Below are 15,330 nucleotides of genomic sequence, written 5' to 3' on the forward strand. Positions count from 1 at the left end.
GTAAATAATTTGATGATGCTGGTGGGAAAGTGCAGTGAAGATCCTTGATGCAAGAAAAGTTAGCTCGACATCAAAATGAGTGCTGCGAAATTCGTGATTATACATGGCATATACAATCGTCTGGTAGAGTGAGGACAGAGCTCATGTTATATTTGCTTACTTCTGACGTTTGTACCGTCGTACGATGTATGATCGGCAGAGTAGATTGATAACAATTCAAGGGCAGATGATCAATAGTCCTTGCAGTTCCTCAAAGGCCAGGTGACCGATGATGTGCTGAGATGGCAGGTGGCTCGCTAGCAATTAAACCATGGAGCAGTTATACGCATCTTGCCCATAACACAATACTATTACCTAGTACTTTCGTGGATTCCCCTCTGATGATACGGAATCGTAGGCAATGACAGTCGCTCCCTATCTTTTGTGATAAACAAAGTCATGCAGGCCGAAATTAACCTCAACCTTTACACCTGGCTCCGTTACTAGTGATATCTGCCTCGCGGAAGTGAGCGCCCCAAGCTTGGGCTGAGTAATCCAGGAAAGCATGTGTCTCATTGCATCCGCCTGCACTCCTGGTTGTCCCTATCCGAAGGCTATCTTTGGTGTTGAACAAGTTCAGATAGCGCACGCAAAGCTCGGCAAGAACGGCATGTGCCTGTTGGTTGCTGGTGACATGATGCCAGCGTAGTCCTGATGGAGTAGTTTTAGGCGAAACTGAATCTGTAAGGAGAAACGCGCGAGCAGTTTGATGAAGGAGAACAGTCTTACCATAGTCGACCAGGACATAGTCGACCAAGACGAGCAATCTGCATAAAGATCTGAAACGCAATGAGAAAGCCTCCTCAGACTCCAAGTCAAGATTGTGAAGAGACTCTGATGTGTTTCTAACATTCATGGCAACGTTCATTTCCGCAAGTGTTAGCGGTTGAGTCGCTGCTAAGATAATACTCAAGGCTTTCTAAGCCATCAGATAGTCGTTGGACTTGTCAAGCATTTTCTCATGTGCCTTATTAATGCTCCTTGGGAGCGTCAAAATGATGGCGTTGATGACCTTTGTTGTCTTCTTGAAGTTTCCATTCTCCAAGTAGCTGAACACAAGGTATACCCATAGTTAGGTGCGGTGTGTAGTTCCCTGGAGTCTCTTCTCCAGGTGCCTCTCGACTTCGCATGAGAGACGCTTTGTCGTCGATAACTGCTTGACCTGGTGTGTAATGACGAGGTTTAACTTTTACTCTCCTAGTATACGAATATTTGGAAAGGCATCTAGCAGGCTATGTAGTTTTGACACAGTCTGCTCATATAGCCGGCATGTTAGGAGATACCTCAACTGGCCACAGCCTGGTTGGTCGCAGCAGAATTGGCGCTCTGCATTCCGCATCAGGTCCGGAAACTCTGATTCGGAACATTCGTCCAATGCATCGAGAACAATGACTACAGGGCCTGCCTGAAGATTGTGTATAGCGCTCCCTAGAATCTCCCACAGAGATTCCTTCGAGTTGATCAGGCCTGGCCCATCTTTGCAGAACCGTACCATGGCATGTTGGATCAGAGGCGGTTAGTGAGAGAAGAGCCGGTGAAGAAGTGCACAAAGGGCTTATCGAACGGTGTTCTGGTCGTGGTCTATGAAGAAGAAGTAGCAGATGCTTTGTCGATCGTGGCAGCCTGTGGTCGACCAGATACCTGGCCAAGACCGACTTACCACAGCCCGGGTCCGCCGTGACCAGTAGCGGCCCAGACTTGTTCTGTTTTAACCATCTCTGGAAGTGCTCATGCTTGAGAAATCACTCACATGTGCCTTCAACCCTTTCTTCCACTCGGTCTTTATAGCACTCGTACGTGGCGCCCCTGGTGCCATTTGTGAGACGGAACAGCTGGTGACATCGTTGTTCTTCCAGAGTCAGCTTCTTCCTAGCTAGATCTTTCTGGCTTTGGAGCTGCTTCTTCGCAATATCCAGGCTCTCTACTGTAATGCCTCGTTGCTCTTTGACTACTTTTTGAAGGCCTCTTGTAATTGCAAGTTTAATGTACATTATTATCGCGATCTATAAACCAGTCTAGACTGACCAGATAGAATGTCGCCAATCTTCTCCTCAGCTTCAACTTTATCTATGGCTATTTGACGGAGTAGGTCTCTGGTGTATGCGGCAGCTGCCATGGCTTCATAGCCCTGCCACGCCTTGTTCTTATAAGAGTTAGAGTAGTCGCAAATGCCTTAAACAAAAAGACAGGGGAAGTGGTTCATAAGCCTAGCTGCTTCCATTTTAAAACAGAGAACATCTCTCGCTGCTGTAAGCTTATCCTAAACTAAGGCGTCCTTCATCAAATTATTTGCGGAGGCAATTAAGCCATAGTGAATAGTCAGATTATCCTTATACTCTATCCGCCCACGTCGTGGCACCAACTTTAACAGTTCATCACTACAAACTGCCATGCAGCTTGCTTTCGTGCTAGGGGGATAGACGACATAACTACAGTAGAGCTTTTCGCTAGTTGAATCTGGTCGTCTGTACTCCTCCCGCAATCTTAGTAGCTTCTCAAGGATGTCACTAATAGCCTGTTCAATTTGATGGCCGTAGGTTTATACTCTGCCTTGAGTTCATTCACCGCAGCTCGTAGGACAGTCGGCGGCTGATTTAGGAAACCCGTCATGTGGAAGCTTTCACATTGGATCGTCTTGCTGAAGTCGTATTAGAGTACGCCGCTATTCCCATTACGCAGAGCACTAACCACGATATCGCCTAGTTGGACATATTGGTGTAATATTTATATAGAAGTAGATGCAAATATTAATACCCCTTCTATAGGCGCAAGCCTAGGCAGTCAGGTCAGATGGGGCTGAAGTTGAGATGATTTTTAGCAGAGAAGAAGTAAGACTGGGTAGGGCCACGCTTCTCATCCTTTTGATAGGAATACGAGGAAGTGCCATTATAGTCTACGTCTATCCGAAACTAACACGCACAACATCTGCTGCAGTATACCTATATAGTGCTAGATGAACAAGCTTACGGCAGCTTGTTCATTACGTACCCTTTTGGATCAACGGTCAGGGCCAGGGTGGTCCGGCAAACCACCGGGATGGCACCCGCTATAGCTCCTTGAGCTAGTCCATATTTCCGTCGTGGCTTTCTTGGCCGCAGTCCTGCGCCTAGAGCGGGACCACAGCGGCCACACCTTGGCTGTGCGGACGAGCGGGAGAAGGCAGTACGTTGCCACAGTCCTCAGCGTTAATATCAGACTCTAAAAACTACTACCAGTCGTCTTCTTCCTTGGATAGAATACCCCCAACTTGAAACCCACCTGTCCGTAGTCGACCTTGGCTCGCATCCATGTCCATTGTTCAGCCCGAAGATGCTGCTTACCACAGCAAAAGGATGAATGCCTTCTCCAGCAACCTTTAAATCTTAAAAGCTGCCCAGTGTCACGATCGGATGGGTCGTTCGCTGCACGGCAGGTGAGAGAGCCAGTTTCCGGAAGAGCTGAGCCTGTGAGTCTTGCTGGGTTGGCGGCAATGGCGTCCCCAGCTCCACACGCGGCTGGCTTATCGCCGCTTCAAATAACGTACTCGCTATGTGGCATTGCCATACCCTCTCCGACCATGTAGGCTGGGTTCGGGATCTATCATTTAGAGGTAATGAATGGACCAGCATCTTCTTCTGTTTTCTTAAGAGTAGGACTCTCGCCTGAGAATGAGCCGACAGCAAGGTTCTTTGACGTCTAGATTACGTCCCTAGATGTAGAGCGCTTCGCTCAGTTAGCGCTGATTGTCCGACATAAGAGTTACGGGAGTTACAACAATCTAGATAGTTCTTGGTGTTACTGGCAGATTTGCATTTGCTTATGAAGTCTCCTGTTTGTTTGTCATCGCTATGGCGGGCGAAGACAACAGAAGTCCAGTCGCCTTGGAACCGTGGAGCAGACCCAGAGCTCATGAGAGCACGAAGGAGATGAAGCAGAATTGCTTGAATGAAGTTCCGAAGCGAAGCAAAGGAGAAAACGATTCAGGTGCAGATGGGTAGGCCTGCCTGGAAGCTTCATCCGGTTGCGCATACAAAATTTAGGCCAATCAGATCGGAGGAAACTTTCGCGCGCCCTGTCCGCACCAAAGCCGGCTGAATTACGGACCAATTCACAACGCCCACGCCTTCACCTTGAGTTCAAGCATCAATTATCAAGTTGGATGACAGCAACAAGTTGCAGCCCCTATTGACAATAAGACGGGCAGCCATGAGCACACATGCACTGATAAACCGGCTCTTCCACGTCCACCTGGTGCTCGTGTTCGTGCCGCTGGGCTTCGTGGCACACTGGGCATCATGGCCAGACACCATCGTGACGCTGTGCAATGTCGCCGCCATCATTCCGCTGTCGGCCCGTCTGTCTGCTGCCTCCGACACCATTGGCAATAGATGGGGGGACTTGGTAGGCGGACTGATAAACGCAACCTTTGGGAACACCGTCGAGCTCATCGTGAGTACACGACTGGTACCCGCGAGATGGAGAACAGTCAAGACTAATCACCACAGGTGGGATTCCTCGCCATCCTCCGACATGAGCCCCGACTAGCACAGTCCATGATGATCGGCAGCATCCTCTCCGATATCCTCTTGGTTCGTCAGTTACCCCGTCCTCCCCGTGCTTCAGAAGGCTCTCTAATGCCACCACAGGTCCAAGGGTGCTGCTTCATCACAGCCGCCCGTGGCACCGGCGTATTGAACGTCAACTCGGCCATTGCAGACACATTGTCCACCCTCATGATCATCACCACCGTCGCCCTCGTCCTCCCGGCAGCATTGTATTCGACCTTTGCTTCAAAGTCGGGCAGCGAGAGAGAGCTCCGCCGAATGGTCCTCAACTTCAGTCGCGCCACGGCTGTTGTGCTTCTCTGCGTCTACGCCGCCTACCTGTACTTTCAACTCAAGACACACTCGTCCATTTTTGTAGGCGCTGACGACGAGCATGACGAGAACCTACACCATGATCAAGGTGCCTCGCCTCCATCTCCGTTGCCCCAACGTCAAGTCGCCTCCGACGAGGTTTCGCATACGGACAGGCCCTCCATGTCTGATATTGCTGTCGCCGCGCTTACCTTGGTCATATCTGGGCTTCTCATTGCCAAATGCACGGCAAATTTTATGGATTCTTTACACGGCACCGCCCAGGCGCTGAATATTTCCAAAACCTTCATCGCCATCATAATCATGCCACTGGCCAGCAATGCGTCAGAATTGGCACAAGTGGTGGCTGCCTCGAAGAACCAGAAGATTGACTTCGCCATTGGCGTCATCATTGGCAGCATCCTGCAGATATCACTGCTTGTATTGCCACTGCTGGTGGTCGTGGGATGGGCACTGCGTCTGCACATGGATCTTTACTTCGAGCCGTCCCAAACCTACATTCTTCTTTTGGCAGTCATCACGGTCAACCAAGTACTCCAAGACAAGCACTATACCTTCTTGCACGGAGCTCTACTTATATCAGTGTAGGAATGAATACCTGATCTTCTCTCCTTCAAAGGGACAATACTAATTCCAGGTCTACAGCTACGTTGTCATCATGGCAGCCTATTTCACATAACTGCCTCCCTTTTCCAATGGGTCCATGCCGAATCGTCTGGCCTCTCAAAAACGACCAATACCAATGTTGGCCTTTGTAACGTCGGGTCGGACATATAATGCGATGGCAATAGATAGGTACCTAACGGACGTTCCATGTAAGCAGAATCCGGTGAGCGGGCGACGCTGGATGAATGTGCCAAGTACATACGTCCCCATTAGCATGGTTCCCTCAAAATACGTCGTCTTTCCGTGCTGTACGAGGTATGTCATGGTCAAGATCGCCATCAAGAATATCACGGCTTCGAAGACCCCGAGACTTAGTTTCATCGGTTCGCCTGCTACCCAGCCAAGCAGGACCAGCATGGGGAGGATGAAAAGCTCCGTGTCGAAAACGTTGGTCATGATTGACCGGATTGCGAAGTCAAGACGGCCCATGCCACTTGGCAAAAGAGTATCGGTGCTTGACCGACTGTGCTTGATAATGGTGACGGCTTTCATCAAACTACCTGCTTGTGGTACCACGACCAAGGCAACAAAGGACTCGGATACTCCTAAGGCCTTGGTTGCGCCGGCCAAGCTCCCCACCAAATAACAACTACACAAAGCGGCGATGAGGAGAGCCCCTCCCCCGACGAGGACAGCGCTTGCGTGAGATTGACCGGATCCGCGGTCCGACCCGGATGCATCTGAAAAGCCGCTGTGGGTCTGGCTTAGACCACGCGCGTGAGGGTTCTGGTGAAAGAGTCGGTTATGAGTTCGGAAGCGGAACACCAGGTATGCAAGGAACAGGAACATTTGGACGAGGGAAGTTGCGCGCGATAGAAAGAGGGGGTCCCTGTTGACCTTGTCGGTGTCGTCTAGTTGTCGAGTCTGATCCCGTTCGACGGCCGTGGCGATGACCGTCGGGATTGCCAGGCAAATCGAACCGCCCATGACGAGGGATGACATTATCGAGGTCCGGGTTCTGCTGAATGGCTCCTTTTTCTTGCCATAACTAGCCACCAGAAAACTGAAGCCCAGCACCTGCACAATGCTCCCTCGTTAGCACGGAGTCGACGTGGGAGAAGAGATGGGGGCTCTGGGAGTCGGACAAAGAGACAGTATGTCAAGATGCTTCCTATCATGATCCATTGAGCCAATTGTGATTTGCCCTGAAGCAAAGCGCAGACGCCGAGCTAGGAACGCAACCCGTTAAATGGGCGAAGCCACGCAGCGCAGGCTGCCAGGTCCTCGGATACGCCATACCGAAAGCTCTGTAGCATTTCCAAACACGGCTCGCAGCAATCCGCCAGTCAGGGCATGATCGGGTGTAAATGCTAGAATCGAGTAGAGAATCGTGGCTGAAAGAGGCACGAGGGCGACAAAGTTGAGGGCGAATACCAGAACTTGGTGGAGACGCAGAAGGCCAGCAATAATTCCCGCAGGAGCGAACACTAGGAGCGCCTTGGTCGGGCTCGAGGAGAGGTCCTGCAACAGAGCACCGATCTCTTGGTAGTAGGTTTCCGCCCGCCGCATGCGTAGAGACATGGATTGGGTCCCGGAGATGGGTGGAATCGAGCCGTCTCGTCCAGGCACGTCGGAATCATCCGAGGCAGGTCTGCCGCTTGCCATGGCGCGTCTTCGAGCTCGAACGCTACGCTCGAGTTGCCGATCGCTGTCGGGGACTTGCATTTTGGAGCTCGACTCTGCCGAGATATACCCAAAGACGAGATCAAGTTTGAAACTCGAAGACGCGTTGAGACGGAGGCTCGAGGCCCTCGCCGTGCGAAGCGGGTTCGAGGACAAGTCTGACTGCCGTTCAAATTGGCACGCTTTGTGTCATTGCCGGCGGGGCGAGTTGCTCATTGATCCAACGTAATGCGCGCTTCGCCGTGTCGGTGAGACACTTGCTGCATTGTTCCTTCTTTGTTGGCCCGGCCCGGCAAAGACGTGCCGCCTCACCAGCAGACCCTGGCTCCCTCGCACGCATCGAAATGCAGCCTGGGCAAGGACCGCGAGCCAGGCCCCAGCTTGTGAGAGAGCCCCTCATCGCTGTTCTCTCTCTCTCGAACGCTTCAGATTCCCAGAAAACTTGCGCTTTCATCATCATGACGTGTTCGGAGACCCGACGCCGTGGGCATGATGAGAGCCGGCCGCTGCTCGCCGCTGCGCGAAATGGCCAGGATGCTCGTCGAAAAGGATTACTGCAGAGTGCGCTTGGGGAGGGGAGACACGCCGTCATGGCAGTGTTGACGTGCAGCTATTCCAATGTGCTTCTCCCCTGCGTCCCTCTGGGCCTCATGGCAGGCGGATGGGCATGGCCGCCAGCCGCCGTCTTCCTTGTCAACTTCCTGGCCATGCTGCCGCTGGCTTCTATCCTCACGTTTGGGACCGAGCAGTTGGCCGCCATTGTTGGTTCCGTTGCCGGTGGCCTCATCAACGCCACGTTTGGGAATGCTGTAGAGATGATTGTACGATCCCTGAGCCTCTGTGGAATCCCGCCGCCGGGTTCGACCAGAACGCGAATTGTCCGAAGCTCACTCCCGCACAGGTTGGAATAAGCGCCCTGAGAGAGTGTGAAATATCCATCGTCCAGTCAAGCATGATTGGAAGCATTTTGTCTTCTATTCTGCTGGTCAGTCGAACTCTTTCTCTAGTCTTTGTCAACCTCGAGCCCCCCCCCCTCGCGTGGCCACATTCATCTGCTGTCGTTGTGCTCATCAGGGCAAAATAGATTCTTGGAACTTGCTTCCTGCTCTCTGGCCTGGGGAAAGAGACAGTCGAGATCAACATCGATGTCGCCGGCGTCTTGACATCCCTCATGATCATATCGTGTGTGTCCCTCATCATGCCCTCGGCACTGCACATGGCCGACCCGACGCAGGGCGGCTCCAACGACCATCCGAGCGAGCACGTCTTGCTCCTGTCGCGCATCACGGCAGTCATACTCCTGCTGTTCTACCTCATATATCTGTACTTCCAGTCGGTAACGCATGCGGACCTGTTCAGCGAGGAGGAAGACCAGCCCGAGGACAAGCTCCACGGACTCTCCAGCAGCGTCATTCTCGTCCTCGCCACCCTCGGCGTCTCTTTCTGCTCCGACGCGCTCGTCGATAGTGTCGACGGGTTTGTCGAAGCGTTGGGAGTCAGCAGGAGCTTCATCGGTCTCATCATCGTGCCCATTGTCGGCAACGCAGGGTGTCTGGTAGGGACGGTCCAGTGGTCCAGGTCCGACCGCGTGAACCTGGCCGTTTCCGTCATTGTCGGGGCGACGCTGCAGATTTCGCTCTTCGTCACGCCCTTCCTCATCGTCGTCGGCTGGGTCATGGGCAAGCCCATGTCGCTGCAGTTTGACACGTTTGAGACCATTGTCCTGACAATGTCGACGTTGGTGGTCAACTGTATAGTGCACGACGGATCGACGAATTACTTTGAGGGCCTGTTGCTGGTCGGCACGTAGGTGAAGCCGTGTGTGTGTGTATAGACGTTTCGACTTGTACGTGCTTCTGACTGCTTGCAGGTACTTCATTGTCGGCATCGCCTTCTTCGTGCACCCGGATGCTGTCTCGGGCACGGCTGGGTCGTGACGACGCGCGACGGGGCCTACTTTTGGATCTGGATCACACCTCGGTACAGTACATTGCATGATGGATGGGGTGGGATATAGCATGGCGGCATAACGTCCGTGGCCAGGGATGTGCTTGTCTTTTTTCAAGGTCCTGATAGACGATTGGTGCCGACGGAACCGTCGAAAGTTGCCGCATACTTGGTGGCGCAATGTGCGTTTGGAACTTTGGAGGGTTTGTTGGCTTCCCGCCAAGGCTCCTGTATCAAAAGAGTCATCGGTCTTCCGGAACGAGTCCAATGGCCGTGTAGACGACGCCGCCACTCATGACTAGCTTGATTTACATGACAATGCCGGCTAGAGTCCGTATCGAGAGCGGCTTCGCCTTGTCAATGCGCAGCCATGAATGAAGTCGGACCGGCCGAGAGGAAACCGGCCTCGGCTCGGCGGACCGCGGACTTTTGCAACTTCAGCCTCCTTACTTTACCTCATTAGCTGTTCCTGAGAAACGCCTGAAAAACGCCACCTTGGCCGACGTCGAGGGACCGGATTGTCCGCGCATCGTGACCACGCAGGACCGTACCGTTGCTCTCCTCCATGCCATGCCGCTTTTCTTCTTATATCCTACCACCCCGGACCCGATGAATTCCTGCGATCTGCAACCTCCTCTGCCCATTTTCCTCCGGGAAACCCAAAAAAAACCCCGCCCGACCTGACGAGCACACGCCGCAATGGACGAAGCGAATCGCAAACCAGCCACGGAGATGGCACCAGACGATCCCCAGGATTACTGGAAGGAATGTGTCTTTCTCGAAGAACCCCCAAGCGACATCGAGCCGTTCAGAAAGCTCCTCCGAGAGTACGGCAACGTCCCCGAAGCCCAAGTCGACGCCTCACTCCGCCGGGCAGTAAGTTGGGCGCCTGCAGACGAGATCCGCAACTCACCTCGCCTCACCCGCGCCAAGCCAGACGCGAGACTGACACGCACACAGCACCGCCAGCTCTGGGACGTAGTCCAGTACCCGTGCATCGGGCTCCGGAGCTTCACGGACCTGCGGGCCTTCCAGGGCCCTCGCCTCGAAGCCGCCACGCGACGGCTGCTCTCGGCCGACGGCGGCGCCAGCAACGACGCCCTCCTCGACGTGGGCTGCTGCATCGGCCAAGTCCTGCGACACCTCGCGCACAGGGGCGTGCCTCCCTCGCGCCTGTACGGGACAGACCTGCACCCCGAGTTCATCCGGGTCGGGAACGAGCTGTTCGGGGACCCGGACTCCGGCCCGGCCTTCGCGGCCGGCGACTTGCTGGCCGACGACGGGCGCCTCCGCGACCTGGACCACCGCGTGACCATGATGCACGCCGCCAACCTGTTCCACCTCTTCACGCGGACCCAGCAGGTCGAGCTGGGCGTTCGCATGGTGCGCTTCCTGCGCCCCGGGACGACCGACGCCCTCATCTTCGGGCTGCAGGTCGGCTCTCTCCGGCCAAGAGAGATGGACGCCATGGGGAGGCACTACCGCCACGCGAGGTGCTACGTGCACGACCGGCAGAGCTTCCAGGAGTTATGGGACGACATTGGGCTCAGGACAGGCACGAGGTGGCGCGTGGAGGCGGAGCTGACGGAGCCGCTTGCGCCGAGGCTCTCGTTCCTCGGTGACGACGAAAGGCTCATGCTCTTCGGGGTCTACCAGGTCGCACCGCCGGCAGTGCCCGTGTCGTAGATGGCCACGGGGGAGAGTGACGTTTGGCATCGTCTGTCGAGGGCGGCATGACGTGTTCTGAGGAGAATGTGGTGGGCGTGTGAGCATGGCTTCCGAACACGCGGCCGCGCTGGTGTGGGCAATTACTGGATACATGTTTGCATGGTTACACGTGCTGGCTGGCTTGTGAGGCTCGTTATATTTCTTTGGAATACATGGTTCGCAACGCGCATCGTACCCGTCCACGTTTCTCCAGCGAGTCCTTGCCCATGCGCGCCGAGAGCAGGCCAATGTTCCCGCGGCCGACGTACTGCTCCCGCAGCCCTTTCCACGAGACGCCATGTCATGGGAGCAAATCACAGTTTGGGCCCCCCGTCTCCGTTAGTGTTGCCATGGGACAATGTGATTTTAATTTTTTGCCAGTTAGGCTCCGCGGCATGCAACGCCAACTTGGTCGTCGAGCCAGCCACCACGTTGCGCTCGCTCCCGGCACGAGAGTTCCCGCGTCACGCATCGAACTCGTCAATGACGCTGCGCGCCTCGGTGAACGGGATTCCGCCATCAACCGGCTCCATGTTCAGCCCGAAGCCTGCAGGGCCGCCGACGGCCATGCCCTCTTCCGTCTTCCACAACGGGTGGGCGGGGAGCGCGATGACGTTGACGCGGAGGCCGAACCTCAGGTCCTGCGAGCCGATGGCCTCGCCGTCGTGGCCCAGGATCGATATCAGCTCCGGCACGGTGGCAACGACCTGCTGCGACTCCTGGGATCCCACCCCGTCGCAGAGCGCGGCGTACAGGAACTCGTTCTGGAAGGGGACGACCATGTGCTTGTCGGGCCCGGGGCGCTGTCTGACCGTCCTGGGCTCGGCTTCGCGCTCGTCATCCGTAAAGGGGGCGATCACGACGGCGCCCATGGTGTAGCCGCCGCCGAGGTGGCGTTGCACATCGACAATCTTGCCCGTGAATATCACCCTGCCGGCGCAGACGTCGAACTAGGACGGGGAAAGAGAGGATCGGGTTAGCTCGCGCTCCCGTACAACAGCGCATCAGACAGATGCAGGATATCCGTGACGTGAACATGACGTACGATTGCGTCCGTGTAGCTTGTCTTTGCTCGCCTGGCTTGATGCACGGCACGGCCCAAATACCAGCTTTGGGACAGCGTGTTGGGCACCGCAATCGTCTTGACCATCTCGCCCGAGATGGGGTTTGTACCGCAGGCACAGGCGAGGCCGAGCTCTACGGCGGCGTTGCGGCAAATCGTCTCGAGGCGCTTCGCGCTGTCGACGCCCTGGCGGGAGATTAGTGACGGCTTCGTCATGGTCATCGGGGGGGCGAATCAGCGGCTCGTCGGGAGAGGCCGCGCCTCACCATGGCAACAACCGCGTTTCCGCGGGCATCGGTGATGACTGCGGGAGTCATCTTGTGGCCATATACGCTGAATGTGACTTGAAAGATGGCTAGGTTAGCTTCTCGCCCAGAAGGCCACGTTGCGGGAAATGTCAGCGTCCGAGTCTTACTGTGGTACATTGTTGGATATGCTCTGCCCATGCCGTCGGCATCCACGACGGGAACGTCGAAATAGTCGCCAACGGGAAGGGCCGAGAGACCGTTTCCACCACCGCTGATTCCGCCGTCAGCTTTTCTGCGGTTCATGAACGGGCCGGGTTCGGGGAGAAACTCACACCTCATCAGCAAGCACGGCATCAAAACTCTCAATGCGCTGGATTTTGTTGACGGCCTTGATGGCATCAACAATCTCATTGCCAGCGGCGATGCGTTCATTAATCACGCTCGGACTCCCGTACCATGTGCCAAGGCATATGACCGCATCGTCTTTCAACGACTTGGGAGAGACAATCCGCATGCGGCCCCTCGCGCCGCTGCGCAGGCATTGCAGGCTCTTCAGATACTCATAGTACGTTGGGCCGCCGCCACCGGTCCCCAGGATGGCACAGCCCGTTGAGATGAGTTCAAGGTCGATATCCGACGGGTACCACGTGCCGCCTCGCACGTGTGGGCGATAGGTAGCCAGATCGACACCCAGGGAAGGTTTCGTCGTCGGGTGGAGGGCATTGGGAACGCCGACCTTTTCTCCTTCGTCGTGGCCGTCGTCGTCTTCGCCACTCGCGCCGTCACCTTGCGCCGACGCCTCGAACAACGTTGCCTCGTCGGGGACTGCGAGAGTGCCCACGGCTCTGACTTGGATCCGGATCGTCACCTGCGACATGTACTGGAGAGGCATCTTGTTCACCTCGACAATCCTGACATCGTCCGGCCTGGCCCCCTTGGCAATGGCCTGGTCCGTCGCCTTTTGGCAGGCCGCGGCAATGAGCGCCTTCTCGTCTTTACCCTCGAGAATCTCAACGGTGTCGACTTCGCCGGAAATCTTGCCAATGGCGGCACCAACTGCGTTGGCCGCGCCGCGATGGATGGGCTCGATGCATTTGTCAACGCCCGCGATTCGATCCGGCACCAAGATTGAACCGCCGCCAACGAGGAGCACGTGGACGGGCGCCGTCGACACCTTCATCTTGTCGATGACGGTCGCCAACAGCGCGTCGATGCCCTTTCGACCTCCTTGGCGAAGGTCCGGCGCCACATCCTCGACCAGCGACGCATCGCCCAGAGAAGCCTTTCCTTCGGCAACGGCAATGTCTGTGGCGGTCAACGTGGGGCCGCCAAAGATCTTTGACTGAGACAGCAGTTCGTGGCCAACAGAGGCTGGGCCGACCAAGACGGACTCGGGGCATTCCGGGTCGAACATGACCTTGCTGCCGCCACCCAAGCCAATGGAGACGACCTCGGGAATGGAAAAGGCAGTCCGGACACCAGCAACCTCCACAAAGCCGGGTGCTTGACGCGGAAAGCCCGAGGGCAGAAGGGCGCAGACGTCAGTGGTCGTGCCCCCAACATCGACAACGAGAACCTGGGGCTCGACGGCCTCGTCGGCATCGTCCGCGCGGAGGGTCGAATCAACGAGCTTTCCAGCGCCATCTCTGTCCAGCCCGGCGAGGAACGCAGCCCCGCTCATGCTGTTGGTCGGCCCGCTCGCAAACGTCTTGATGGGAAAGTCGGCCGCGGTCTCGGCATCGATGAGGGTGCCGTCGTTTTGGGAGAGATAGAGCGGGCAGCCCAGCTTGAGCCGCTTCATGGCACGCTTGAAGCCGTCCTTGACCTTGTGGCCGGTCCGCAGAATGGCAGCATTGAGGATGGTGGCATTCTCTCGCTCCAGGAAGCCGGTAGGGCCGATGTTTTGCGAGCAGACGACGCGCAGCTCGGGGGCCTCGTCGCGAAGGATGCCTCTGCACCTCTCCTCGTAGACGTCATCGTGGTCCAGGGGAGAAAAGACGCCCACCACGGCGACGGCCCTGACGCCCGACGCCATGATATCCCGTGCTGCGGCACGAACCTGCTCCTCACCAAGGGGTGCGATGTGGCGTCCGTCCATCTCGAGACCGCCGTCGAGGTAGTAGGCGCCACCGTCAAGGACGCCGTGAAGGCCGACGGGAAACCCGGAGAAGGGCGGTATCTGCCTCGTGAAAGGGCCGCACAGTCTCACGACGGCGACGCGATCGAGCCTGCGGGCATCCGCCTCGACCAGCGCATTGATGAAATGCGTTGTCCCAACCGTGACGCTGAGCACCCGGCGCTGGTCAACCGCAGAGCTCTTGAGGATGGCGGCGATGGCGGCCTCGATGCCGCTCGTTATGTCAGGTGTTGTCGACGCCTTGTGTGATGCGAGCACGCCTCGGCCGGGCTGGTCGAGGGCGTGAATGTCGAGAATCGCGGCGTCTGTATTCGTCCCGCCGACGTCAACGCCGATGCGGTAGACGGACATGATTTCTTTTTTTTTTTTTCGCCTCGGTTTCTTGTGATTATCAATTATAGGGCCAGCAGACAATGCCGAGTTCAAGGCCGGGCGATAGCTTGGAAGGGCGGCGCACGAGGTTGACGGACCACCATGCCGATATATAGCCTCTTGTCGGAACGGGGAAGGCTGCTGCCACAAGACGTCTCGTTGTTTACAGTCCAACGCATGGCTGTAACTTGTCACGACTTAAAGGGGCCAGTACTTTTGGTCGGCCAAGCTCAAGCTCCACGGAATCATGAGCGCATACGTGGGCCGGCAGGATCCAGTTGTGCAAGACGGCGTCTGGCAACGGCAAACTGAGGACGGGCCGACGCGCTGGACGAAGCTCGGGTTTGGAAACAATGACGACGACGATGCCCTCCTGCAGACGGGCTTCGGCGAACTGCACAGCAATAGATGGTTCAGGGCTCGCCGCCTGGGGGTGGCGGCGGAGACGGGACTTGGATTTGATGTCGCGACAACCGGCGAAGCGCCAGCGACGCAGCGTCCAGCCGGAAGACCCGAGGCTTGAGGATCAGGGACCAGGGACCAGGGACCAGGGACCAGGGAATAGCCAAGGCAGCAGGGTCGGAGAGATTTCGCACGTCTCAGATTCGTGTGGAACCGCGGGCCCACGACGGCGAGATGGAGGCCCGGGAAGTCGGTAAGGCGAGGGGAGGC

The 15,330-nt window shown here is 56.2% G+C and overlaps 5 protein-coding genes across 5 annotated transcripts; 3 read left to right on the top strand and 2 right to left on the bottom strand.

Annotated features, from left to right (window-relative positions):
* Positions 1 to 4,224: 4,224 nt before the first annotated feature.
* MAM_01197 (Sodium/calcium exchanger membrane region) lies at positions 4,225 to 5,483 on the top strand (the record flags this gene model as incomplete). Its single annotated transcript, XM_040819996.1, has 2 exons — positions 4,225 to 4,467; positions 4,524 to 5,483. 2 exons carry the CDS (start codon positions 4,225 to 4,227, stop codon positions 5,481 to 5,483), a joined length of 1,203 nt encoding a protein of 400 aa, XP_040681484.1.
* Positions 5,484 to 5,618: 135 nt separating this feature from the next.
* Positions 5,619 to 7,226, bottom strand: MAM_01198 (vacuolar calcium ion transporter /H(+) exchanger; the record flags this gene model as incomplete). Its single annotated transcript, XM_040819997.1, has 4 exons — positions 5,619 to 5,694; positions 5,764 to 6,578; positions 6,647 to 6,730; positions 6,801 to 7,226. The coding sequence occupies 4 exons, from the start codon at positions 7,224 to 7,226 to the stop codon at positions 5,619 to 5,621; spliced, it is 1,401 nt and encodes a 466-aa protein (XP_040681485.1).
* A 302-nt stretch (positions 7,227 to 7,528) lies between these two features.
* MAM_01199 (Calcium/proton exchanger superfamily) lies at positions 7,529 to 9,121 on the top strand (the record flags this gene model as incomplete). Its single annotated transcript, XM_040819998.1, has 4 exons — positions 7,529 to 8,005; positions 8,086 to 8,169; positions 8,269 to 8,990; positions 9,055 to 9,121. 4 exons carry the CDS (start codon positions 7,529 to 7,531, stop codon positions 9,119 to 9,121), a joined length of 1,350 nt encoding a protein of 449 aa, XP_040681486.1.
* Positions 9,122 to 9,830: 709 nt separating this feature from the next.
* MAM_01200 (Methyltransferase type 11) lies at positions 9,831 to 10,817 on the top strand (the record flags this gene model as incomplete). Its single annotated transcript, XM_040819999.1, has 1 exon — positions 9,831 to 10,817. One exon carries the CDS (start codon positions 9,831 to 9,833, stop codon positions 10,815 to 10,817), a length of 987 nt encoding a protein of 328 aa, XP_040681487.1.
* Positions 10,818 to 11,302: 485 nt separating this feature from the next.
* Positions 11,303 to 14,637, bottom strand: MAM_01201 (uncharacterized protein; the record flags this gene model as incomplete). The annotated part of the gene is made up of 5 exons (XM_040820000.1): positions 11,303 to 11,788; positions 11,884 to 12,087; positions 12,168 to 12,244; positions 12,317 to 12,420; positions 12,482 to 14,637. The coding sequence occupies 5 exons, from the start codon at positions 14,635 to 14,637 to the stop codon at positions 11,303 to 11,305; spliced, it is 3,027 nt and encodes a 1,008-aa protein (XP_040681488.1).
* Positions 14,638 to 15,330: the final 693 nt, after the last annotated feature.

The sequence above is a fragment of the Metarhizium album genome (genome assembly GCF_000804445.1).
Source record: "Metarhizium album ARSEF 1941 chromosome Unknown scaffold_2, whole genome shotgun sequence".
In the NCBI taxonomy this organism is placed as follows: domain Eukaryota; kingdom Fungi; phylum Ascomycota; class Sordariomycetes; order Hypocreales; family Clavicipitaceae; genus Metarhizium; species Metarhizium album.